General features: G+C 43.2%; 1 protein-coding gene across 2 annotated transcripts in view; it reads right to left on the bottom strand.

The window, feature by feature from the left end:
- Positions 1 to 27,545, bottom strand: part of pde4d (phosphodiesterase 4D, cAMP-specific) — a 159,772-nt gene continuing 132,227 nt past the window's right edge. For both annotated transcript variants that reach the window (XM_069682336.1, XM_069682337.1), the window contains exons 2-15: positions 26,421 to 26,612; positions 24,053 to 24,089; positions 23,884 to 23,960; positions 23,514 to 23,563; positions 18,268 to 18,380; positions 8,741 to 8,834; positions 7,955 to 8,130; positions 7,744 to 7,842; positions 7,472 to 7,636; positions 7,123 to 7,222; positions 4,539 to 4,693; positions 4,305 to 4,427; positions 3,482 to 3,664; positions 1 to 3,394 (exon numbers count right to left, since the gene is read on the bottom strand). In XM_069682336.1, coding sequence (XP_069538437.1) covers positions 2,873 to 3,394; positions 3,482 to 3,664; positions 4,305 to 4,427; positions 4,539 to 4,693; positions 7,123 to 7,222; positions 7,472 to 7,636; positions 7,744 to 7,842; positions 7,955 to 8,130; positions 8,741 to 8,834; positions 18,268 to 18,380; positions 23,514 to 23,563; positions 23,884 to 23,960; positions 24,053 to 24,089; positions 26,421 to 26,612 — 2,086 coding nt within the window. In that variant the 3' untranslated portion in view covers positions 1 to 2,872. The remainder of the gene's footprint in view (positions 3,395 to 3,481; positions 3,665 to 4,304; positions 4,428 to 4,538; positions 4,694 to 7,122; positions 7,223 to 7,471; positions 7,637 to 7,743; positions 7,843 to 7,954; positions 8,131 to 8,740; positions 8,835 to 18,267; positions 18,381 to 23,513; positions 23,564 to 23,883; positions 23,961 to 24,052; positions 24,090 to 26,420; positions 26,613 to 27,545) is intronic.

Raw genomic sequence — 27,545 nt, 5'->3', positions numbered from 1 at the left:
TTCACTACAGAAATACACTAAACCCTCGTCCTCTCCAGGCAGAAAAATGTCAGTGGTTTTGGATATTGCAAGTAATGTGAGTGGACGTGTGGGCCGAGCATAGATAAGCAACACACTGTCAGTGTTCCAGCCATAATTAATGCAGCAGTGGCTGAACATGCAGATGTGTCTCAAAGCCTCTGTGCGTCGTAGGCCGTGGTCGTGCTGCAACTACACACTCCTGTAGCACCCGATTCAGTGTTTGTCGCTGTGATCAGACCACATAGACGCAGAGGATACTGAAGCAACTCTGCTCAGACACAGTTACTCCAATATCATTTACATCTGAATGGTTGTGTCACATCTTTGAGTGTATTTTCAGGGCGTAAGGGAAGGTGCGAGTTGTTCAGACCAGGTCTACAGCAAATTCGACTTGTGGACATCCGGCTATAGGCCACACATCACTCAAGTAGTAAATCCCCGACTTGTGGTTGACCTGAATCCCTGCAAGCTTCTGCACTGTCGACACATTTTCCAGTGCCACGTTTTGTGATAGAGCAATTTGTGTTTGGCTGTGATAGTATAAAGGCAACATGTTCAAATTCACAACAGCAGATCAGGCCAACCCAAGCCGACAAGATTCACTAATGCAGCAAAAGAGAACTAGGAAATCAAATAGAAAAAAAAGGCTAAAAGTAAATGACATGCGTTGAATTTAAGGCACAGCCCATGGGCCAAGGAACAGTTTCTTTTTAAAAAACAATTTGGCTTTCCCCCTCTCTTCACTGAGCTAGTTCTCAGATAAGCAACATGTCGATGGATCATTTTTACACTGAAGCTCGTGTGTAAGAAACATTCTCTCAACAAGAGGTACGTAATACAGCCACACCATCACCAAAAGGGATGATAAGAATCAACCATTTACGACAAACGGCATTATGATAGTAATAACATTAATAATTATATATTATATACAGCACAATAAATATATGTTTGTAAACAGCGATAAAACCAGAATCTTTTATTACAGGTAAGGGCATCGGGTGAGGATGAAAACAACAGAGAGAAAAATAAAAATCTTGGCACAAAATGAAAGATTAAATTAAAAAAAGTTTGAAAATGACACATTATTAAAACAAGCACTCTTAAAAAAGCAGTGTGCAGTATTTCAAGTTTTTTTTCTCGTTTTTTTTTTACATGTTGTATATTTTATGTACACAGAGAGGGAAAAAAGTGTATTTGGGTATTGTAACTAGCAAGCCTGTACTGTGGTTTATGCTACAGTGAAATATTTACTGTACCACCTTTATATTGCAAAAACTCAACGAATAGAAAAATATAGCAATAAATAATAGCATCAGGTGTAAAGTGAAAAATGATAGAAACATGGAAAAAAAAGGAAGAGACACTTGGCGGACAGCCGAAGTATTCATGAGCGAGTGTTTTGGCGAGTTGAAACATTAAAGTGGTGATATATGAATATATCAGTGCATTAGAGTATCTACGTAGAGGATAGTCTTATCTGATGACTAAGTAACGGAGCTGATTGTCTTGTCGGAAACAAAACAGCAACTTGGTTTAATGTTTAATAACCTTGATGAAAAATAAACTCGGTAAAAAGAGGTGGCTGAGAACGAGCGGATGTGCAGCTGTTGCTAATGCTAACAAAATGGGCGGGACAAGTCAAAGGAAGGGCAATAAAAGCTTTCATAACATCGGTATAAAATCACCCCAGTAGTTTTAACACCATTACTATTTCTGTATACTCGGAGCACTAATCAAGCGTCTAAAAAAAGGTGCTTTTTGTATCAACTACAAAGCATTGCATTGTCTCAGGATGTGTTCAAAAGAACTGCAGGCAACGATAATAAAATTCAAAGGCTTCATCCACATCACAAACAGAGTAAAGCATAAGACTTAAGGTTCCTGCTTCCTTATCTGTGAAAACGTTCACAAAAATGATGAAATATATTCTAAATTTAAACTCAGACATGAGCGTAGTGGCATGGGAATTGTAGTATAAATGCTATTGGAGCAAGTGCAAACACCTCAGAACACTCCGAATGTAATCCAGCCATGAAGATACTCCTTCAACACACTGAATATCTGAGACACATTTCACCCCAAAATCTTCTCTGCTAACAAAACAAAGCCTAGGATTGCAAAAGTAAAGTCTAGAAAATATCTGAATCTTACATACAGTACAATACAAAAATTAAAGAGGTCTAGGACAGCGTCACAGCTGTGTAGATTTGAGCTTTGTATCAGTCAGGTTTTCAAGGAAGACTTCCACATCAGAAATGTGTCTCGAAAAGCTCCCCAGTGTGCTGCAGCTTTCATCTCTGCGCCGTCCCGTCAGGTCTTCAGCAGAACGGCAGCCTCCTAATTCGCAGTAGTGAGGAAATGACCTAAGCGAGAGGGGGATTCTCCTTGAACACACTGATAACCGTCTCTGTAGAGTATGGGCACTTGATAAAAACACGGAAACACTGCTAAACTGTCAGGCAAAGGCTGAGACCAAGCGGAGGGAAGGATAGTGTGGTATCGTGTGTGGCGTGAACAGCACTGAGCGGGCCGTGAACTGCTTGTCCATGTCAAAAAACGTAAGCTTATAACGCAGAGGTGTAAAAGTGAAATAAAGACACACCACTTCAGTACAAACGGGAATGGAAAGGAGGTTTCCTGAGTGCAAAAAAACTTGAAGAAGTACCGGTGGGCGTGTCTGAAAGCTGACAGGAGGAGTGGTCACGGTGGAGAGCAGCGCACGCTTTGGAACCATAAACATAGATGTATAAAAAACACAGACAAACTCCACAAAACCCCAAAAATATTCTATAAATAATCATCTGTCATTACTAAGAAGAACAGTTAATCAGGTGCTGTCCACAAACTGCTATGTGAGGGGGGTTTTCTCTTTCTCCTCCTCCTCCTCCTCCTCCTCCTCCTCTTCTGCTACCTCCTCCTCCTCCACCACACATGGTTGCGAGCAGGGCGTGTCCCCCTCCTCCGGTACCTCCTCCTCGTCCTCCTCTTCGTCCTCCCCCACCTGTTCGTCCAAAGGAATCTCTGTGGATTCAGAGTCCTGCGTACAGAGCGTTTTAGAGTCCGTACAGCTGTTTTCCTCCTCCTCTTCCTCATCCTCCTCCTCCTCCTCTTCTGGCTGGCTGCCGCTGTCTTTCTCAGTGTCCGACTCCCCGTCCTCCTCCAGGGTGAGCTCAAATTGGAACTTGTCCCCTCCTGGGGGCCGAGTGCCGTCTTCAGGCTCGTCCAGGGCAGGAGAGGGGCTCTGCGGGATGGTGCTTTGGTACCACTCCCTGTTGTCCTCCAGCGTGTCCAGGATGTCCTGGGCGTCTGGGTGGACCAGGTCGGCCCACGTCTCCCACAGAGGGTGAACGATATAGTCTATGAAACCGACCTACGGGATGCACAGCAGAACAATAAGTTAGTGTGTGAGCATCTATGTGCAGAATATGCATTTAGAATACTTTAGTGTGTGTGTTACCTGGCTCTTTTCTACTGAGGCGTTGTGTTTGTCACACATGGGGCTGATCTCCATGCCCCGCTCCCGCTCTCTGTCGCCCTGGCTGAAGAACTCCTCCATGATGCGGTCCGTCCACTGCCGGTACAGCTGCAGGGGCTTGGTGGGGTTGCTCAGGTCTGCGCAATGCACCATGTTCTGGAGGACCTGAGAAGAACAAATAAAAAGGGTCTTAAACACAGGGCGCGGCTGGCAACACGTTGAGTGGGGAGAACCATAACAGAGAAATTTCATTTGAGAATAAGAAAAAAAACAAGAGGGTCGAAATTGGAAGAAGCGATCACACAACTGTGTCACCAGCATCGACTGTATAAAAGAAATGGGCATAGCCAACGTCACATCACCCATTGTTTATGGACTTTTATTTTGAAGCTTCTAGTTACACATTTATGTTTGGAGCCAGAAGTGACTGTATTTGGTCGACAGGATGGATACGCATTGCTACATCTTTATCCTGGATTAATGTCACTGTAGCAGCTACTTGTCATTCACAGGAAGCCATGATGTTAAGCATACCCTACTTCATCATCTACTTTAGCCTAAGTGGGACCATCATATATGGAATGAATGAAAAACAGTTAAAATTAGGGACAGAGACCATAAATTCATCAGGACAATTTTTACTCAAGAGGCAGGGTTATTTTCTCATCTGGTTCCATACAATCAGATCATTTTTGCAACCAGTGGAGTCGCCCCCTGCAGGCCAAAAGAATGTAAATATTCATGCAAATCACCAAAGCACAGTGACACGGATGCTGTTGCTAAAGGTCAGCAGCTTGAGACTGACCTGTATCCTGTCTGAGTAGTTGTCCAGCAGCAAGACACCAGAGCTGGTCACCTTCTTGGTTTCCACCATAGTTTTCAGGTCAGCCAGTAGATTCATGTGCTTGGACATGTCTGTTGCTAGCACCTGGAAATGCACAACAAGTTAGCATTCAATGCAGACAACAGTGAGTGAATGAGTAGTGGTGGTAAAGAATTTCACTTGGTATATAGAAGTGATGTTCATGTTTTCACTTACTATGTCGATGACCATCTTTCGCAGTGATTGTCTTTGTTTTTTGGTCAGGTTTTGGAAGATGTCACAGTTCTCCTCTTGTAGAAGCTTGAAACCGACTGCTAGATGGTGGTTTTCCAACACCGACGAGTCATTGTACATCAGCGCTAGCTCGGAATCTGCAGGGAGGACATATTGATCATTTTAGTTTGAGAGTTTTAAAAAAACAGTTTATAGGATTAAAAAATAGGACCAACAATCGTTACTTTGTAAGGTAATACAGATGTGCATCTTTTTAATGTACATATTTCAATGCTAACAGGCTGCTAGCACGTGTCATCCGTCTCATACTTCGTGACAGGCAGAAGAAAGCCTCAGCATGCTTCCCGCTGAGAGGTTTCCCCTCTGCGGGTCGTTTGAAGGTCCTCTATCTGTATTTAGATTTTCCATTAGGATGCATTAGTCTCGGCCACAGAGGAGCAGAGCGGCAGAGGGGAGAAAGGGGATCCTGCTCTGTCGCTCAGTGGCTGACAGAAGATCATTCTGGTGGCTCCTGACAGGGATGACTCACACTGCCTTTACTGCAGGGATTCCCCATTTGGGCTTATGGGAAGCACAACACATTTTGTGCGTTTAGTGTCTAGACTGCAGAGTGTCTTGTCTGTTCTGATAAGGGTTTATTAATACCCTTATGTAAGACTCACATTCGTAATGGTGTCAGGAATGGCCGTTTAAAGTGATACCCGACGGATATTTACTTTATTTGTTTGCGTTTTCCACGAAATTGCCAAATCAAAGCGATATTTGTGGCACCTCGAGCCATGAGCCAGTGAGTCAGTTAGAGCAGAGAGAAGGCAGTGGCTCTCCTGAGGGCCCTTCAGTTACTCACACAACAGCATGATCCCTGTTCGTCTGGTTAAAGGCTCATTTCACCCACTTTCAACACGATCCGTGGTTTGGAGATTTCTGTTTCTGTGCTTTCACCCACCACTTAACAACGACGGTGGATAAACATGTGTTTGTGTGATGCTTGTAGCAAAGAAAATAAAAAACATTTCAGAAATATCAACAGCATCATCCTCCAATTTGTCTAAAAAAACCTACTTTTTTAGTAGAGATTTTTCAGTTGACTGCTTAAACTGTGCAGTGGAAACCACGGATGAATTGAAAGACCTTTAATTTATCACCCACTAACATAGCTATTAAATAGGTCTGGTTTGGTGCTAATTGTTTGCTATTTCCTGGTTGGAAATCAACTAAGCCAATCAGAGTTTTGTGTATGTGATTAAGGATGGTAATTCCCATTTCCTGGGTAAAAGTGAGAAGGATGACATCACAATGTTTGCCACAAAAATGGCAATACAGGTGGGGAAAAAAAGTAGGCCTTTTAGAAGAAAAGAAGAAGAGGACATACTTTATTAATCTTCAAGGGGAAATTCTATTTTTTAATTTGGTGCCTTGCTCAATGACACCTCAACAGTGCCCAGGAGAGAACAGGCACTTCTCCAGCTACCAGCCCCAATTCCATGTTTTTGGTCCAAACTGGGACTTGAACCAGCCACCCTCCGGTTCCCAAGCAAAGTCCCTACAGACTGAGCTGCAGTCTACTGTTTTTTGTGCCTTTATTAAGATAAAGAGGACAGTGGATAGTGTCGGAAACAGGAGAAGAGAGATTGGGGATGACACGCCGCGACTGGCCGAGTCTAACCCAGGACAGCCGCATCAAGGACCGTAGCCTCTGTATATGTGACGCATGAACTGCTGAGCTAATCCTGCACTCCAGAATTTTACACGCCTAAAGTTGAATGCTCAGAGCAACAGCTGCCTTTCTGTGTCCATTCAAAAAGATGAAGTCACTGCTGATTGGTCGGGGTGAAAATAACACCTGGTCCCGAACAGGACATGGCTAAGATGAGAGAAATTAAGTCAGCACAAAGGTCAGTCTGATAAGAACGCTAATTGGAGTGGAGTGGAGGCAGAAATTGCAACAATGGATACCTCACAACCAAAACCATCTCCAGCTATCTGCATGGATAGATACCACTTAACGTGTTAATGTGATAAAGTCATTTAATCGTTTTAAATGATTAAATTTCTGCAAACTGCTCCCCCACCTTTATTTCATACAGATGTCAAACAAAGGTTGCTCCATCAGTGCGTTTGGTCGGCTGTTCCTCTCTTTCTGAGAACATGTTAGCCTGAATGATGTTGTGTTGAAGGGAGAGGGAGTCATTCAGGACAATATTGATCTCTTCTTTGAACCCGTCGTCCTTGAATCACATGTCAAATTCAGCACACCTGACTGAACAGGCACATGCTGCTGAAGTCATGCACATGTGCCTGTCTATATAAGCGCCTGTGTGTGCGGTTTTAAACATTTTTGTCATCAGTTCAATGACAATATTTACTACAGTTTATATGGTTTATATATATATATGAAAATTAATTTATTTGTTGCTAGTTCTTGCATGTGTATGCTGGCTCTGCAGAGGCTACGGTGTGTATTTTCCCACCTGACTCTCAGACTGTGACTTTCAACCATGTTCGTGAATATGCACTAATGACACGGCTGACGTAGCTGCTAAGGCGGCGCCGTATTTAGACTCACTGGTGTTGATGAGGAACTGGTTGGAGACTCCAGGATGGTCCACGTCGTGAATTGCACTGGCAAAGATGGCAGCTAGGATCTCGAGGTCTGTGAACACAGCCTGGAATAAAAGAAGTGAGAACAGAGATGGGTGGGAGGGAGGGGAAGGAAGGAAGGGGGGGGAGGGCGGTGATGAGCGAATCAAATCGTTGGACAAAAATATCCTCGCAAGCGCAAGAGCCATTGATTGGAGTTTGAGCAGCGGTTTGATTGAAGCTGATTGTGGAAGCGTGTGGTGCGTGTTGGTGCAAATGTCTTTATATACGTGTGTGTGTGCGTGTGTTAGTGCGCGTGTGTGCAGGCGCCTCACCTCGAGGGCGGGGGTTGATAGCAGCACGTGAGTTGACTGGGTGACGTCAGCAGCATGAATGTTGTTATGGTAGGCCACATCTCCATGATAATGGTCTTCTAAGGTCATCAGGTATGTTATAAAGGTGTCGAGTGGAATTTTAAACGTTTTTAACAAGTCTCTCTCCTGAAGACCAGAAAACACAGGGGGAGGTTTGTGGTCAAACATTTTCAGGATTCAACAAGCGTTTATTTTTCAGTGAAAGACAACAAAACAAAGTGATTCTTTTTTACCTGGAATATCGTGTACATCATGACTGTCAGCGGCCGATTCCCAGAGAACTCTGAGATTTTAAAAACGTTAAGGCCCCATTTATTCACATGCTCCAGCTCCTGAAATGAGAAGTACAGACACAATAAGAAATGAAACACCCTTTTCCCCTCTCTTCTTCATTATCACACAAGTCTCGACCTTAAGTCTGTGTGTACAAACACGCAAACACACCTTAGCGAGTTCGTCCTCAGTCTCCGTCTTGACTCCGAAGCGAGGGATATTGGAGTTTGTGAGGCTGGACGAGTGTTGCAGCTTTTTCACCCCGCTGATCTGAGACATGGGCTTGTTCTTCTTCTCCTTCTCCTTCTGCGTCTGAGGGGACGGCATCTCCACTTCATGTTGCTTGTCTGCAGAGACGAGCAGAAACACAAGAGGAAGGTGAATAAGAGTCTTATGTGACTCACATCATTTTGTGTTGTTTTATTGAGACGGAGCGCAATATAGTTCCACCTACACCAGGGGGAAACAATTGATGGCTCCCTATTGACTGCGTATTGCGTGAGGGGGCCTCCTCGTCACAGGATTAAGAAAGTGAGAGCTAAGCCTTGTTTTGATCTTTGTTGGGTGACATCATCACTTAACCTGTTGATTTCTTCAAATAGTTGTAAATAAAAAGTAAGTTGGATCATTTCTCACACTTATACTTCAACATAGGGCGCTATAATCCTCTTACATACAGATGTCTTGTGCCTTTAGCTAGTTACCTGCATTTTGTAAGTGTTTAAGCACCCGTCTGTCGCCTGTAGGTTGCATGGTATGTAACGCTGCATACGATGGCACTTCTAAAACACTTTGACCATGTCTAGGAGATTAACAGTTCTACAGGTTCTTCAAAATAATGTATACTACACGAGTTGCCACAGACTCACTATATATATTTTTTTACTTTTCAGGTAGGATTAAGATACTTTAGTTTTATTCCAAACCAGTGAGTCTATCTTCTTTGTCATCACTCACCCAGGAAGGTGCTGGAGATGAACTCAGACACCTGGTTCCCAGAGCGGCTCATCTCTGATAGGTGAGTCAGCTCCCTGTTCAACATCCTCTTGAACTGAAAGAGGGACACACGCACACAGATTAGGGGTTTCACAGTCTGTAATATAGGACAAAAATTACTATTCTTTTTTTCCCCTACGCACATCTACATAAGCTGCAGGATGAGGACAAGAACACAAAACTTCAATTGTATTAAAAGTACATTTTCATGAGAGGAAATCACATGATGTCATTAACATCCTCCTGCTGGTTGAGGCCTTTCAATGAAAGATTCATGAAATTTCCAATTACATCACAGGAGCTGTACCCAGGAATGTCCCCATTTCTGGGGTAAAACACACACACACACACACACACACACACACACACACACACACACACACACACACACACACACACACACACACACACACACACACACACACACAGCGGGTCAGAGGGCTAGTGCCAGTGATGGACGTAATCAGTAGCCCATTTTTTTTTTCAATGTCTTCTTTCCTCTGCCTGCTCCTTTCTGCACCCCCCGCCCTGTTTTCTCTTCTCTCTCTTGTGCCTAATTGGAGTGGCAGGCCCAGATTTAGCTCTGGCGTCTCATTCGAACACCACGCTGATTGATGTGGAGGAGGATGCTTGGAATCAGGTACTTTCCAAAGTGAAAACAAAAAAAACGTCTCATATAAAGCCGCTGCACTGTCTGTGAATGCTTCTGGCTTCAGCCCAAACGCATAATGTATCTGTATTGATTAATTATAGGAATCAATAGTGATCACTTAAAATAGACCATTACGGCACCGCTGAGTGCTTACTGCACAATTGTGTTCTGACAGCCTATTGAATAACACCCACGGGCATTCATTGGGTGGCTTTTTAAAATGGAGACACAAGAGGAAGAGGACCATCTGTCGTGTGCTTTTGTCAGGTAAAAGAGCCAGTGGAGTAGAAAATGACAAATGAGAGTCGGAAAGAGCTTTTTATACATGAGAGGAAATTATTAAAATACATAACAAATGATATCCAGATATGGCTACTGTAAAAATTAAAGAATTTAAAGGATGTTTTTAATTCAGATTTGTGACCTAAAAACCTTCGCATCAAGAAATCTGGAGCAGCCCCGAGTACCCAGAGGATTGTTGACCTGAAAAACTCATCACACAGCTTTTGCAGCTTTATTCCATCTAGAGGAGCCCTTTGTGGCATTAAAAATATAAACAATTAAAAACAATTCACAAGTGGAATTGAAATGTCTGTGCTTTAAAATCACTTTAATATTCAACTACGTGTGTTTTTCTTTGCTGTACATCCAACCCACGTTTACACCTTTCAAAGTAAAGCGCAAGCACCATCAACTCTCCCAATCAAAGACGCATCAAAATGGATGATGATTCCAAAAATGACACACCTATGAAGCTTTTGTTCTAGGGGCGACACGTTGGTGGGGAACTCAGTGTGCTTTCTGAATTTGCATCCGACTTTGTGTCAAAGAAAAAACCTCCATTACAAAGAAAGAAAACACTTAACTTCTCTCTGGACATTTATTTAAAAATGTAAATAAAAAGACAACAGAATGACTTAAAACACACTAATCTGAGAGCACATCTTACCTTTATATATCCCCAGGACACAGACAGCAGATAATTAGCTTCAGGCATTTTGATAAAACAACAAAATAGATCCAGAAAGAGAGAAAAGGTGCAGGTTTACAACCCAAAATACAGCCCGGACTATGAAAGCACTACACAGTCCTCAGCTCTGGAGAGTAAAAGTCCTCAACCTGAAGTGGCTCGATATAATTCAGCTGTTCAGAGTCCATTAAAGAAGCATCATGGTCCTGTCTTTCCAATGTCCACAGAAGCCGGCCCATGTCCCGGGAAGAAGAAAGGAAACGCAGATTCTGAGAGCTGAGCGATGGGAATGTGGCACCCCAAAGATCCGATGAGAGCATATCGTGACCACACACACACTCTAATAAACACTGGCATGTGCGCGCACACACACACACTCGCACACACAGACTCTGATAGAGGGACACACTGCTGAGGTTGTGAATAATTGATGATGGTGCGGATGCTTGGTAGATGCCAAAGCACCAGGACAGCAAAAATGTTTCTGTCAACGGCGTCCAAACAGAGCTGGCTGCCTACTTCTGTGTGTATGACACACGCTCCCATGTGAAGAGCACAGGCTGCTCCTCTCGCTGTGTCACGCAACAGCAGCCAATCAGGGCCCAGGCATCAAAGAAGTGTGAGCTCATCACCACCTCTGATTGGCTTGGATTGGAGCACAGTTGAGGTCACCTGCTGTGTGATTGGCTGGAACTGAAGTCAGTGGAAAATCTACCCTTTCCTTTTTTCTTTCATTCCTGCCGTGCGGCGGCATGTGATTGTGTGTGTGTGTACATAAAGTGCATGTGCGTTTGTGCGTATGCAGGACATACTGTATCAACGCTACATGCAGTAGTACGTGGGTGTGTGTTTGTGTGTGTGCTGACCTAACCTTGTGTACAGTATGATGCACAAGCACAGGTTACCTCATTCAACATGATACAATACTGAAACACTGAGGTAAAGCTTTTCCTGCCAGTATTCAGAGGAGGTGAGTCACAGTTTTTCTCACTGTTCAGATGATGTAAAAACATGGAAACTAATTAACGTTGCAGGAAAGAAGTGTGTCACACTCTCCTGAAGAGGGTTCAGTAGGAGAGAAACTGAAAGATCCGTGTCCGCACAGGCAAAGGTGTGTGTCACTGCGCGCAAGAGGTCGTCACTTTAGTCGGAAACAAAGACTAAACCTTAGTAAAGAATGAGCTTTAAATAGAACGTTCCCATCAGTAACAGCACTATTGTCCCCTAATGAAATACATGCAAAAATGTTAATGCACATTTTATGTTTCTAATTAATGTTTACTTGATTATCTGCCTTTTTAATGTTATTATTAATAAATCATGTAGTCTCCTTTTCAAGAGAACAATTTAAAGTCAGACATGACATGAAAGACACCTAACCCAGAAGACACCATAACTAAAAGATCCTATCAAATTGAATTGAGCACTGACTGTCATTAGACAAGGCTTTAATGCTTTAAATTAAAGTGCAATCAGTACCAGGTGGCATGAAACTATAAATAATATACAAGGGCAAACACTGACAACCACCCACAAAATACACTGAAGAAAAACGCACGACTATCCCCACAGACACACAGCTCTTTGGTCATAATTAGTCATCTTTGTTTACTGATTCTTTGAGTATGAAATGTGTCATAGTGATAAACCACCAGGCATTTTAATAAACAAGACTAGGTCAAAACCTTGTCTGTGGCTGACCGCATCAGGTCAATGTGCGCTTTTGTGGGCAATGTGTTACAAGGACTGTCCTTATGAGGCCGATGACAACGTGTGAGACAGCAGGTGCGCGCTGCGAACGTAGGTGAGGATAGCGGAGGAGCAGCCCCATCTACTCGCCTAACAAAGTATCCAGAGCCGTGTAGACAGAGAGCTGCGTCAGTGGAGGTCCAATATGCTCCATGATCCACCATTGCGATGTTGCAACTCTCTCTCTCTAGGGCCTCGAAAGTACCGTCACTCACTCAGTCAGTCACATAAAGACCCATGTGTAGGGCTGACCCTGTTGGTCAGCCAATAAAGGTTTAACAACTCAGATTTGCAGTATTGTTTTTTGTTGACATTAGCATCTATTTATAGTCAAGATTTGATCAATTTGGTGAATGGAAATGGATGGAATGGAAATTTTGGATGGAAATTTGTCTCCAAAATGCTCCACTATATTCTGCAGCGAGTGCATGGGAAGTGTGGGGAGTGGGGTTTTGGATTTATTTTGCTGAAACAGCTGCATCTACAGCTGAAAACAACTCTGTGTTAGCGGTGAGACAGAACCAAAGCTGCTCAGCTACGAGCCTCACAGCTAAACAATTAGCTAAAACTTGATATAGAGCTTTGCAAGTTGCAGATTCAGGTTGTTACTCTGAGATTATCCACATTGGGGCTGCACGGTGGTGCCTCACAGCTAGAAGGTTCCTAGTCCGAATCCTGGTTTGGACAAAGTTGGCCTTTGTGTATGGAGTTTGCATGTTCTCTCCGTGCATGTGTGGGTTCCCTACAGGTACTCGGGCTTCCTCCCACAGTCCACAGACATGCTCGTTAGGTTCATTGGTGACTCTAAATTGCCCGCAGGTGTGAGTGTGAAAGGTTGTCTGTCTGTATGTGTCAGCCCTGTGATTGACTGGCGATCAGTCCAGGGTGTACCCCGCCTCTCGCCCAATGACAGCTGGGATCAGAACAGGATAGGCGGTATAATGATTGGGCAGAATGACATACATATGAAACTATAAAATCTAATGAAAAAATTAATTTCGGATTTAGGAAAAAAATTATTTAATTTGATACAAAAAAGGTTTATTCTTCAATCATGACTTGTTTATTACAAAGCTGTTTTTTAGAAGGCGAGGTCTCTTCTTTCTGTCTTGGTGAGCTTATGAGCTCATGTGTGCATAAGCATGTGTCGTGTGTCTGTGATGGTCCACTGGCTCCATGGATTGAAAAGGGACCAAACCCGTCTCTGCTTACTTTACACCCCTCCTCTACAGGCAGCCTGGCACTGAGAGTAATTTACAGCTACACTGGAGCAGATGAGACAACAGGCTAACTGAGGTCCAGCAGCTTTGATTGACTCAGAGCCAAGCAGGCCGACACAGGCCCTCCGAACACACACACAGTTTACTCCCTGCAGATGCACATACACAAATATGACGCCCACAGACACCCCACCTATCCTTACACACTCCCACTCTCTGTCAGACAAATATAGCACACACACATATTGATAGCTAAGCCAAGAGGTGTGAACGCAAACTATTGGGCAAAAATTGGAAAGTGTCACACCACGCTTAGCTGTGACTTGTGTGTAATTTGTTCTTTGACGAGGGCCAAAAATATCCCCTCCCTGCTGCATATAGCCCGGGACACCTCCAAATCTCTGTTGCATTTGTTCCTTTTCTCACATTCCACGTGTTCTCGGGTGGCAGACGCCTCCTCTCTGCTGAATAGAGGAGAGAAGAAATAGCAACGACTAGTTTCAAAGTGAAAAGTAAGTCTGCCGTCTGATTATGATCCAGAGTAAATGATATACTATACAGAAGGTAGCTAGGTATCATTTTAACCAGCTAAACAATAATTATAAACAAAGAATAAAACCAACACGTAGAGAGCATAGACTGTATAAAAAGATAGAGGACATGACAGCTCCCTAAAAGTGAAGCCAAGACATTTGGAGCGCCCCCTGCTGCCTGGCTGCAGTATAGGTCATAAAGCCCGCCTCCTCCATGTTAACAGATGGGACATGAGTCAAACTATAAAATCAAAATACACAACAAATACATTTTTCTCAAACATGGTTTCTGTCATTATAGTTAGTTATTATCATGCTGATTTACATCCAAGTGTTCATTTTTCTGACAAGTTTATTTTTAATTAGTTATTTGATGCTGTAAAAAGGATGATTGACAGCTCTGTTGACAAATACGGCTCCTGCAGCCGATCTGTTCCTGATTAGCAGAGTAGAGGAGGAACAGCGAGAGGAGACGTTACTAAAACAATCACTACACTCATTGAAGTTTACATATCTGTGAACGTTAACCTCAGACCAACACAAGAAGCTGTTCTTGCCGACGTGCGGGATCCTTCCTGTTTTTTCAGTAAGTTAAGTGTGTGTTTTGGTTCGTAGAAGTGGCTATGACAGCTCCACCTGCCGATCTCTACTGCACAACTCTGGCTCCAAATGGCATCGCCAGCGCAAGTTGGCAGCGCCTGTCTCGTGGGCTATTTTGGCATTGATTTCGTACAATGTGAGCAGATGTAGATGTTTGGAATTAAGAAACTCAGCCCAAAGAAGCAGATTTCCAAAAGGGGATCTACAGAAAAAAGTTTCCTGAATGACTTCCCAGTGGATATCAAACACATCCAACACTGGACTGCAAATAACAGGTATAGAGATGCACCAATCCAAGACTGATATCCCTCCAATTCTGACTCTAATAGTCGGATCAGGTATCTCTGACAATGGGACAGATTCTGGTCCAATCAATTCAATTCCATTTCATGTTTACATCTACATGCACACCATGGTCAGGTCTCAAAAGGGGCCAAGGGCCACCTTTTCTCAACAGAGAAGAAGGGAGCAATCCTGCCAACATTGATGGAGCTCAAGTGTAAACTGTTTGAAATAGAGGTAGTAATAGAGCCGAGTCTAAGTCTGTGTAAGTGAGGCAGCCAGAAAGATGGGACAAGGGTGTGATGTTTTGAGGATAACACAGAGAGACAAAAGGGAAAGTATTTTGAGGGGTGGTGTTAGCACAGCACAATACAACACAACTAACTATCCCATTGAACACCAGTATCAGATTGGTACTCAGAATTGGCATTGATAATATGGTGTTGTCTTTAGTTCATGAGAATGTCCTTCAGGGTTGCCCAAATGAAACAGCCAAATGTGATGCAGTGCAAACCTTGAAGGCAGGTTTAAGTTCAATGAAAAGTGACATCTCCCAAGGTAAATTATACAGATTCCAGTTCAGCTATGACAATAGGATCAGTCCTGATGGAACGATTGTTTCAAGACGTCAGGGATCTAAACCATATGATGACCTGACGCCACAGTCAAGGGTCAACAGGGGCCTCTAACAATCTGAATCATGACACGACCACAGCACCCAGATGTTTAGCTCCAGGGAAGCTTATCTTCACTGTAAACCACTCTTTTCACCCCAAAGTGTGTCCGAGCAGTTGTCAAGAACATCTTCCTTGTCCTACATCATCACATAGGGAAATGATCAGGCGGCCTGCTTATCAAACTGGACCACCACACAATGTTCCAGAAACACCGACAACCACAAGGGAGGAAATGTAACCACAGGAGCATCCAAAACAAGAACCAACAGACCTTTAGAGCTCCAGTTAAAATCCAGTGTTTAACCTTGTAAACATCTCCATGTGGTGTTTTTTCATGTGCTACAAGACATATCAGGGACAACATAAGCAGTCATCTCCATGGCTGGGCCTGTCTGCTTTTAAACTGCAGTGTACCAAGGACAGGCTGAACAACACGTTTTCAGATTGGCAGGTTTGAGACGTCACAAACCTAAGGAGCCAATCCCATCAATGGATGGGGTGACGCTATGCATATCATTATGTGCAACCTGTGTTAACGTTACTGCTACTAATTACTACATTTCAAGCTGGCTAAGTATCAACAAGTTGCCACTAAACGATGGCAGAGACGTGTTTTGTTTTCGAGACGTATGGGCGGTTGGAAATGTGCATAGTGGGCGGGGACTATGCAGATGAGGGAGAAGGAGGAGATGTCTTGGGAGGAATTTAAAAGGTAATTAAACGTATTTTGCAGAAAAAACATATCAGACACGATTTATTATTTCAAGAAGAGCATTTTATATGTCTTAAAACATGACTGGAGCTGCTCTTTAAAGTGAACAACTGCCTGGTGTGAGAAACTTTAGGCCGAACTGGAATGTCACCTTGTCTGACCTACTGATATAGAACTCCCTGGGTTTAACAGAGTAACTTTGAGGATGCTGATATTTAGAGGTGGCATGCATTAATTTCCTCGGGTTATGTCAAAATCAGTTTGGGGTCATTACTGAAGGAAGCAGAAGGAACTGTACTGCGAACACAAATCAAACACAAAACAGCATCAGCTAAACGGAGCTGCTAAAAGATACAAACAACTAGTATGGGTGCTTTCACAGGAATGTCACTGAAGACCACAGAGGGAAGGAGGTACAGTCTTCTGTACCTTCAGTCTGCTGTATTTTCCATCAAGTTAATTTCATATTATTGTGTTTTTTAAATCTTACATTTTCTACATGATGAATTAACACTTATGTAGAGCGTCTATGAATGAAAGTCTGCAGGATACAGACATTAAAAAAATGGGTATGTGTGGGAGATTTAGTGAATGTGTTACCTGTAATGTGTGTGTGTGTGTGTTGCGCGACTGAGGCTGGTTGGGCCTGTGGCTGTTGCCATGACAACCAGCGATAGCTGTGCTGGTGAGCAATAGTGAGGTAGTGCACGTAACAGCGTTTTCTTTCTTAATCTTTTCACTTCAGGAAGAGATGGACGCTCTTCTCGTCATGCATGTGTGTTTGTGGTTACGCGGCGAGCGCGTGCGTTTGTCTTATTCCTTTGTCTGTTTGTCCTCCATGCCTCTCCCTGGTCCGTCCCCCCTCGTGTGACATCACAGTATGTGACATCACCAGAGCCCGAGAGCTGATCAGCATTCAGAGCAGCACAGCAGCCTCCCTCAACACACACACACACACACACACACACACACACACACACACACACACACACACACACACACACACACACACAGTTGAGCATGCTCACAACACATCTCCCTGCCTGCATGACGATGCTATCACTAACACACATAGAGGATACAACACAAACAGTCCGATCTGCGCTTTGATGGCTAATTGCTGTAAAAGGCATCAAAGCATGTAATATATAAATACAGCTAATCTGACAACCAAATGATGACTGTAGAAGTACTGAGCTCCACAGGCCTGCAGAGTAGCTACTATGGGTTTATAAACACTTGATGAATGAGCATTCAAGGGAGGCTTGATGCAAAGGAGCAGGTCACATGTAGAGGAAAGACTACTTCATATAACACTACAAGGTTGAAATTAAAAAAATTGATTATATATTAGGGATCAATCTTCTCCTAGCATTTTTCAAATGATGTTGTTGCACATAGGCTTAGCTTGCCCTTGAGCAAGAAACATAATATACCTGCTGCTCAATGTGCAAACAGTATATATTACGAGAATTCACCAACACGTATTTGAAGTAAACCAATGAGTTCTGTTTGTATCCAATTCCAGCGTCTGATGTTTAGACAACCACAGAACAATTCTGTAACCTGCAAAACACACCGATATGGGGCGCCCCCGTAGCTCACCTGGTAAGGTGGGTAAGTCTCTATCACAGCGGCCTGGGTTCATTCATTCTAATCCAGGCCCTTTGCTGCATGTCATTTCCTCTTTCTCTCCCCTGCATTTCCTGTTTACCTTCAGCTGTCTTTATCCATGAAAGGCAAAACAAGCCCAAAAAACCCCTGAATATATGATATCCAGTATAAATAATAGAGCAACCTTCATGTAAAGATCAGTGTATCAATACTTTACATTACACACTGCAAAGCTCAATACACAGTATTTAAAATATATGCTCCCCTCAAAACCAAGTTTACCAGCGCATCTTGTTTATATTAGCAACAACACACACCACACTCAATCCTGGGTAACAGCTCCTAAACATGTGTCTATAGATAACACAGGCAGTAACATGACCGGGCATTTGAGGTCTCAAAAAGGACATTTAAAACATATGTAGATACTTCCTGCCTCAGATGCTGGCATCCACAAGAAACTTTCTTTTTGTTCTTACCTTGTTGGAGGCCATCTCGCTGACCGAGTGTCTGGTCTGCAGCGTCTCCAGCTGGTCCAAACACCAGTCCAGCTCCTCCAGGGTCTCAGTGGCCAGTTTCTGGTAGGCCTCCTCTGCAGGGGCAAGACAGGAGGGCAAGGGGTCAGTAAGGGCCCGCTTCAGAGGGCTAGTCGACGGCCCAGGCCCGGGGTCTCCCACCCCACACACAGCTAAGCTGGGATACCCCGAGTAAACACATGGGTGACTCTTCATACTGGACAGGTGAGCCAGCTGTGGGGGCCTGGGAGGAGGGCCGTTGTTGTCCTGTATCCTAGCCCACGGATGAGCAGTCACAGGTGAGATGTAGCAAAGAAATAAAGCTCCAGTGGAGTCCTACAGTTCAAGTCCTGGATCCTTCATTTTAAGAGTAAGTCAAATACAATCCCAAGGAGGCGATGGATGGCAAAAAACCACCCAAGTCAGTTCTGGGTGTCCAAACGGATGTTAATAGTAAGAAAGTAATAGAGGAGATTAAACACAGCAAAAAAGAGCAGAACAGAAATCCCACACAGACAGATTCACACACACACAGCACACATATCACAGTCAGCGATCTAGCTGTATAAGGTTTACGCTGTCATTCATAAGGGAGATGTAATTCCAGTCATGTAGCAGGATGAACAGCAGTCTGCTAAGCAGGCCCATGTCTGCCATAGGAGGGATGGAGGGAAGACAGGGACGGTGGAAAAGAGGATCCAGTGAGAGGCTCACAGGCAGTCAAGATCAATGTCAATACTGTCCAACACGGAACAAGCACCAGATTGTTCACGGCATCCTGACATGCTTAACAAATACAAAGACATCTCACACACACGGACGTTAACAGACACACACATGCAGACACACACACACATGCACACACACACACACACTGACACCAGACGAAATGCTAACCAAAACACATCCTGATTTTGTCTCCCTAGCCTCTCAGCCAATAAAAACATCCATGGTATCCGGGAAGCAAAGGGTATAATCCGGTGCTGTGTCTGTGTGTGTGTTAGATAGTGTTTCCTATAGATGCTGTGTGTATAGGGGGTGGGCTGCTGTTGCTTCGGCGTCCCTGGTAGCCAAACGTGCTGCTCTCCCCAAGCTGTACCTAAAGCCTGAGAGGACTGCACTGTGGACGGGGAAGAGAGCGCGGCAAAACGTGGAGCGGAGTAACAGAGGAGCGGAGACAGAGCCGGGAGCTCCCTATACTGTGTGTGCATGCATGCTAATATGTGCTCAGCATACTAATCCAGCCTTACAGAGAGGTAAACAAATAGATGATGGAGATATGGTGAAGATGGAGGAAGGATAGCGTCACAAGCACAACATCAAATTTGAAATTAAGCACATGCCCCCTAACAGAAAATGTCACCTTGTCAGAAGCCAATTAATATTGATGCCTTTGACTAATTTGGGAAGGCAAGGGCTTTTAATGCTATGTGATCTGTGAGCTGCGAGGGGGGTCAGTTCAGCTGTGATTCAGTTACACAGACAGAGAAGCAATGGCAGATTAAAATACACAAGGACCACATTTGATGACACGATGCCCTATTCAAAAGTCTTGGATGTCTTTATTGAAGTTTAAATGATAAAAATGCAGCTTTGTCTTTATCTTTCACTCTGGGACATTTTATTTTGAAAGTAAATGATGCAGCGTTCAAAGTGATGGGTTGCATTTGTAGTTTTTTAGTTGCTGAATATTTTACAGGTCTATCCCAATTTAGAGTGATTGATCTTAACATAATAGCATCCACTATGCTTTGAAACATGCACATTAGTTTTGTTTCCATGCAGGACTATTTAGTGAATAAGCTCCATCATTTCTGTCACCCCCCTTCTCCTCCCTCATTGTCTCCCCCTCACTGTCCATTACTCCCCTTCCTCTCCCACACTCCTCGTTTCCTCCGCTGATCACTGAACATCCTTCCTCCGCCCCTCTTTTGTCTCCTTCCCGTCTCTCTCCTCTTTCATTCTCTCAGTCTCCCTTTCTCTCTCTCTCTCTCTCTCTCTCTCTCTCTCTGTCTCTATCCCCGGTGTGGTGTCAGTGGCTGGGGTGCTACTCTTTCTGACAGCAACTGCACTGACGTCAATGACATTCTTCTCATGCTTAGTGCGACATCAGACACCGGCGCTCGGAGAGGCCACTCTGCTGCACAGACGCAGGGCTGCAGCCAAACTATGTACCGGAACAGCTCGACAGCGAAGTCGGACTGTGAGGGTGTGAAGATGAGAGAGGGGGAGGAGGAGGGGAGAGAGGAGAATACATGTGGATGCAAGGAAAGACCAGAGGCTATTAAGACTATTAAAGCTCTAGGAAGCACTAATGTGGTGGAAATTATTTACATAAATGTTAAGTGATTGTATCAGGCATAAGCACAAATGCCTGGAGAGAGACAGAACTGTCATCTATTTAAATCCTCCTTAATAGTTTTGAGGCGACCTGGGCAATTTAAACTAAATACTGTATCTATACTGTATTAAGTGCCGTACACTGTTTCCATATAAAGCACAAGATGCAATATTTGCTTTCATTGTATTATTTCTTCAATCATGTAGACCTTTGCTGACGCACACTCAAACTGCCTGCATCAACTGTAAAGCACTTAGGGTCAACTGCTGCTGTTGTTAAATGCGCTGTATAAATAAAACAACTTAATTTAGAGCTGTGGCTACAAATATATTATAATTAACTTTAGGAACATTTTGGATTTTGCTTATGGGAAGTGAAAAGAATATTGTCTGCACACATTAAAGGGGGGGGTACTATGCTAATTCAAGCTCATGTTGCACGCTGTGACACCTGTGGAGTAGCTTAGCATAATTTACAGTTAAAAAAACTCCTCATTTTTCTCACACAGGTGCTCTGTGCAGGCACTCATACAGCCTTTGCCTGAAAAAGCTCTGTCCCTTTAACAAACCCCGCCCCTACAAGCCCGCTTTCTTCTGATTGGCCAGCTCTCAGAAGCCTGTTGTAGAAAAAACAGTGTGAAACCTGGCGTTCACAGCAGCCTAAAGACTGAGCTTGAGCTGAGAAACTTGGGTATAACTCCAACATACTTTAACCTACAGATCTGAAACTTCACCCACGTTTAGTCTGGACATCCAACATTGCAACATTATATATATGTCTTACAATGTGAAACAGCATAATACCCCCTCTTTAACATAAACTCTAATGATTTCTTCCCCTGCTCGCCTTTTCTCTTTAACCAGCATTGTTCTCATACATAAAAGGTGAAATGTCACTCAATAGTTCTAAAAATCCGTCTTTATCTGCCTTGTAAGTCAATGACTAATGACAGAAAAACACATTGACATACATAGAAGAAGATGACAGGAGGATAAGGACAGATTAGAAAGTAGAGGCAGAACAAAGGATCCTAAATGTAATCCTTCTTTAACTCACTCACATCCCACCCCCGACTGATGTACTGAGTTACTGCTAATTATACTTCCATTATTGTCTTTATCTGCGAGATGACTGAGTCTCCGCCTCAGCAAGCCTTTGCATTACAAGTCGTCAATACTCTCAAACAATAACGCTCATGACTCACAGCTGTCACCAGTTTATGGCAGGGCCCATAATGGCTGAGCACCAGTATGATTGTGTTCTAAATATAGAACAACGTCACCAGTCCCTCATGTATAAGCAGGTTATGCATCAAAAAGTTGAGTCTTTGGAGCAAAGCATATGTGGAAGACTTGCTTGAGTAATTTATATTATTTGATATTTGAAGTAACAATAAAATAAATGTTTTAACCCCCCTTCACTGTATACATGGCTGTATATGTCTGTGCTCATGGCTTAGGGATAATTTACCTAAACAAAACAGTTCTTCATTGGCAGAGGTTCTAAGGTCTCTTCGGCAAACACCAGCTCGTTTGCAGGCATTGATACTGCTTAAAAAAACAACATGACTTTCAGACATAAGTCCATTCAAACCAGCCAAGTCTGTCTCTGAGACTCTTAAAGAAGGTCAGACCAGTTGTGCAGCAGACACGGTCTGTCTAGTGGTTTCAACACATCAGACTATCAAAGTCAGGTAGAACTGCTGGACTGAGCCTTGCTGATGTACTGATTAGTCTATGTTTAAGAATGACAGTGAGCCTCATGCCACTGAATACGACATAAACGACCCCTATATACTGTATATACTATAAACATAATTAAGCTTTAAAAGTAAACCTTTGATTTTAAAAAAACGACAAAACTAATTCAAGAAAATAACTGCCAAATAAAGTCTGTCAGCAAGAGAACATCCTCTACAAATAAGCCGGGCTCACAAACAGTCCACATAGGATGGCAGACGACATGTCAGCTTACAAAGCACCCGATAAAAGCAGAAACTCAGCATTTGTTCACACTAAGCCAAAGCCAAACTTCTGTACACAACCGTTAAACATGTACCTAAATTGAATTGAACATTTGGCACCACGATCCAAACTAAAAACAATAAAACAGCCACTGACAGGGGAATGTTTGGTGTTGGTTTGCCAAATATTTGTACTTTTTTACTCCGGTGAACCAGATATCTGCAAAATATATCGTCCATATCAGTAATCTGAATATGTTGGATCTCATGTTTTTGTTCTTTGGCTCCCTGCACAGCATGTCGGAAGGTTTAAGCCCCTCATCTCCACCATGTGGACAACAACAAGAGACAAAACACCTAAGGCCTTTATGTCAGCTTCACTCTATTTATTAGTCTCCACTTAAGTTACACAATGCAAGTACCAATTCTTTTGTAGCATCACTTCACTTAAACCCTCCTTAATATGCATTTACAAGCAATTTAATAACATTGAAGACAAACTTTGTAACACACTTTAATGGCGTTAGAAGCGGATATAAGTACATTTAAAGTGTTTATTCATTTACAGTATGTGACCTCCTCTGAAGACTTATTTCTACTATATTGTCATTTATCATCTGTTTATACACCAGCTGTTATTGACAGTGTCATTATAAAACTCCTATATCTGCTTACAACTACCGTACTGTGTACTTAGTGCTGCGGACCGCTTATTAAATGTTTACCTACCGTGTAGAAAGGCTGTTTGATGGATGCAAGTAAAGTGTCACCTGTAATGCTAACAATAGGTATAACACTTTCTTTTTCTATGGAAAAATCTGCTCCTGACATCAAGCCCACACAAACACACATAAACACACACACACCAGGGCAATAGACATCATGCTGCTCTTGCTGTTTACATACCTGTAAAGGTGGTCTTGGTGATAGGGGGTGGGTTACACATGGGTGATCTCCTGTCATGAGGAAACAAACATATTAAGACATTTCTTCCTAAAGCTATCAGCAGTTTAACTCCAAGTATTTTCATTTTAAACTCTGCATGACTCTTAGCAGTGAGGAAGCAGCCTTCCCCTTCACTGAAGCACAGTTAGCTGCTGTTACTGTTGTTGTAGTTCTCAATAAGACCAGCAGAGGGGGGACAAGGCCAGACTGAGGAGCACTGGACACAGTGTGTAGGAGCGGCATGTGAATGGCATGAGTCATAGAGTGACTGATTAAACATGATAATAAACTGGCAGGTTTACACTCAGTCCTACCTCTATGACAGACTTACTTGTTGGATGCTCTGTCTTGCTGTAGATTAGTTAATGCACCAAAGTTGTTTCGTACGGTTCTCAAACTGGCAAGAACCTGAAGGAAAAACGACAGATTAGGATTAAATAAATCACATTATAAACCAGCTACATTATGTAAAACAAAACAAATAAAAAATAAGCATTCACCTGTGCAAATGGCGTTACAATCATATCGTCTCCATGACTGAAAGACACAAAGAGAGTGGCTTTAATGATCTGATCTACAGCATATATACATACTGTATATACTGACATTGGACAGCAGAGGAGCGTATATGTTCCAAAAAAGGTCAAAGGGCAGTGGGGGAGGGAGGAGCGCCAGTCATCACATTAGATTCCTTTCAGCGTGTGTGATGCACTCAATCAAAGGGACATGTTCACTCATCACATCAGATACCTGCTGAGGCCTTGACCCACAGTGAGTAATGTGGAACAGTTATAGGCTTCAGTGACAGAACAGGAGGGGTTACTGCTGGACTTTTTGGCAGGTTAATGAATGCCCTTTTCTGCATCTACCAAGATATTATCAAAGCAGGGACATGGAAAAAACCAGCAAGCATTCTTTCCTCACATTGTCACCTCTTTTTAACGTCCTTGCTCTCTCTTTCCTCCCCTTCTCTGCCCTCTACTATATACCAAAAAAGCATGTCATTTGAATCTATTTTTATTAAACCAGGGCGAAGTCAGCTGAGCATATTTTCTGACAATGTTTCACTAAAGTTACACACATGGCTCCTGTAGCAGGTGGAGTTTAAGAGCCATGCTTAGTGGCACCTCATTGTTAAAGGAGTGGACGGCATTACTCATTCAGTTCCAGCTAAAGTTTGATCTAATCACAATCCTGCTCACCTGTGAGCTATGCTATGACGGTCGAGTGTCTATCAACAGTAGTATCAACAAAGTCACAGAGCTCTCAGCCAAACGTTACAAGACCCACAACTACGTCATGAACACACCCACTGTCACGTGAAGTGCAACGCCTGAAGTGTAAGTCAAAACAGACGCAGGCTTGTCATGTGCTCCTATAGCAGGACACGTAGACGGTATTTAGGGTAAATATGACGACCTTTATATGCACTAAGAGGGACAGAGAGAATCTTTCATGACAAATTGGAGGACAGAGAATGAGTTGCTAAAACTTTAGGAGCTTTTTGTGAGATTTTTCTTGTTAAAAAACCTTTCTTGACTAAGTTCTTCTACAGATTTGGCAACACAAAATGTATTGTTTCAAAAGTTTAACTGATTGTGAAGCTGTGTAATAAAGATTTTTTTAAGAGAACTATTTCCATTCCTTGTACAATCAAATCAGCAGGAGAAAAAAGTTATTAAAGGGGGGGTACTATGCTAATTCAAGCTTCATGTTGCACGCTGTGATACCTGTGGAGTAGCTTAGCATAATTTACAGTTAAAAAAACTCCTAATTTTCCTCACACTGGTGCTCTGTGCAGGCCCTCATACAGCCTCTGCCTGAGACGACTCAGTCAGCTCTGTCCCTTTAAGAAACACCGCCCCTACAAGCCCACTTTCTTCTGATTGGCCAGCTCTCTGAGACGTCACAAAGTGCAGCATGTAAAAACAAGCTGCGTTCACATCAGCCCGCAGACTGAGCTAAGAAGCCTGGGGATTACTCCAACATACTTTCACCTACAGATTTGAAACGTCCCCCACGTTTAGTCTGGACATCCAACATTGCAACATTATATATATATATGTCTTAAAATGTGAAACAGCATAATACCCCCTCTTTAAAGAATTACAAGAAAGGGATTGAATAATACTTGTCATACTGGTTTTTGTCTTGGTAACTGGATCGGGGGTGTAGGTCAAAGAAGGATCAGTGGTATAAGTCTCCAGAGCAAAGAGCAGCAGTGAGGAGGAAGTCTAAGGTTACTGCAGGACATTATTTTTCATCCTTTTGTCTATTTGTCTTTCCTTCAGCTTGGATCGAAATGCTATGCTTTTAGTCAATATTTTTATTTCCTGTAGCGCATATTACATGTAACTGGATCGTCACCAATGTGTGGGAAATAGGGAATGTGCTATCAACATATACATTGACCCAGAAGATACCTGCCTGTGTGTGTCGAGTGTGTTCTTCTACAGTTATAATAAAAGGAGTATGTGTTATAAAAGACAAATTACTACACAATCGCAGAATGTAAACAGCTCATAAATCCATCCCATTGTCCATTCGAGTTGCACAACCACAATTGACAATTTGGCATAAATATCAGGGTCACGTAAACTGTGCTTGTTGATACTTTGGCACTGACCGCCTTGTTTATGCAACTGGATCTGTCTAAGAATAGATGTGACACCGCACAATCAGCTGCTGGTCATGCACACTTCCCATCAGGGCCAGAGCGAGCAGTGTGGCAGCTTTTAACACCTGGTCTAATACACATCCAGCCGTGACACAGATTCAAAGACTCGGACAAAAGATCAGCCACACGCAAAATTTTAGGGAGCATCTGGGTGTATCTTACAAAGGTTCAAGTAGAAGAGGTGCACTCACATGTCACTGGCAATGGAGGAGTTTCGGGACATAGACTTGGGCGAGAGGTCGTAGTCACTATCCGAGCGATAGAGGAACGACTCTCGCCGTTGGCTGTGCACAAAATTGGCCTGCAGGATGAGGCCTGAGCCCGGGCTGGCCATCGGGTCCAGGGGGCTGCGACCTGATGACGTGCCATTGTCCACATCGAAGCTGCGTATAGAGAAAAACAGAGGGAAAGAGACACACAGATTAGAATCGTATAATGAACAAGTTGATTATTTGCCTCTTAAAAAATGTCTTGCAGAATTTATACCATTCTCTGGTGATATTTAAAGAGCACATGTGCATGATGTAATGAATGAACTGTCTTATCACATGCTGTCTGTAACAGATTGAACCTACGGCTGCACGGTGTGACTCAGCTCTCCACGTTTTAATAAATCACAGGCTTCATGCAAATATTAAGAGCATGTTCACGGTCCTGATGACGCACAAATTGACTAAACCCACATTACTTTTTTTCCCATCGCAGCAGCATAGGCTCGGCTGTGTATTTCCATATGTTCTCGGGTGATGAGCTGTGAAATTCTGTGCATGACATGACAGGCTAACACTGTACATGACGTGTCTAGCGTGCGAGCATGTGGGCCCCATTAAAGACTCCACACACACCTGCTGACGTATATTTGCGCATAAGCTTTGTATTATAAATCAGCCTGTGCCTCGTTATCTGTCTTATGATTGGATGATTATAATAGTTGAGCAGGAACAGTCAATGCAGCGATATAAAAAATAAGTTACATTAAACCACCGGGCCGCAGGGAATACCTCCGCTCTAACAAAGCCACTGACTCATAGTTAAACGTCTTTTCATAACCAGTGACACCATCTCCCGCTGGGATGTCATGGTGAGCGCCTTAGTCCCCTATGTGATTGTTCGCCCAGGTGATCACTAACGCCTGTTGCCAGGGATATCTGCTTCATCACTAAGGCTATCAAGCTATCCCATAATCCCATCTGGTGCGGATGCTAAGGTCAGGGGGGGATTCCCAGAAGTGCGACATGCACAGGGATGACATCCCCCTTTGTCATTATCATCATCCTCACTATTAACAGACATCAATCAATCTAGTGAATCAAAAC

The sequence above is a fragment of the Semicossyphus pulcher genome, unplaced genomic scaffold (assembly GCF_022749685.1).
Source record: "Semicossyphus pulcher isolate SPU_LCO1_2020_fin unplaced genomic scaffold, fSemPul1.0.p SCAF_6, whole genome shotgun sequence".
In the NCBI taxonomy this organism is placed as follows: domain Eukaryota; kingdom Metazoa; phylum Chordata; class Actinopteri; order Labriformes; family Labridae; genus Semicossyphus; species Semicossyphus pulcher.
Note: the sequence above shows the minus strand (reverse complement) of the source record. Positions and strands in the feature narration are given on the sequence as shown.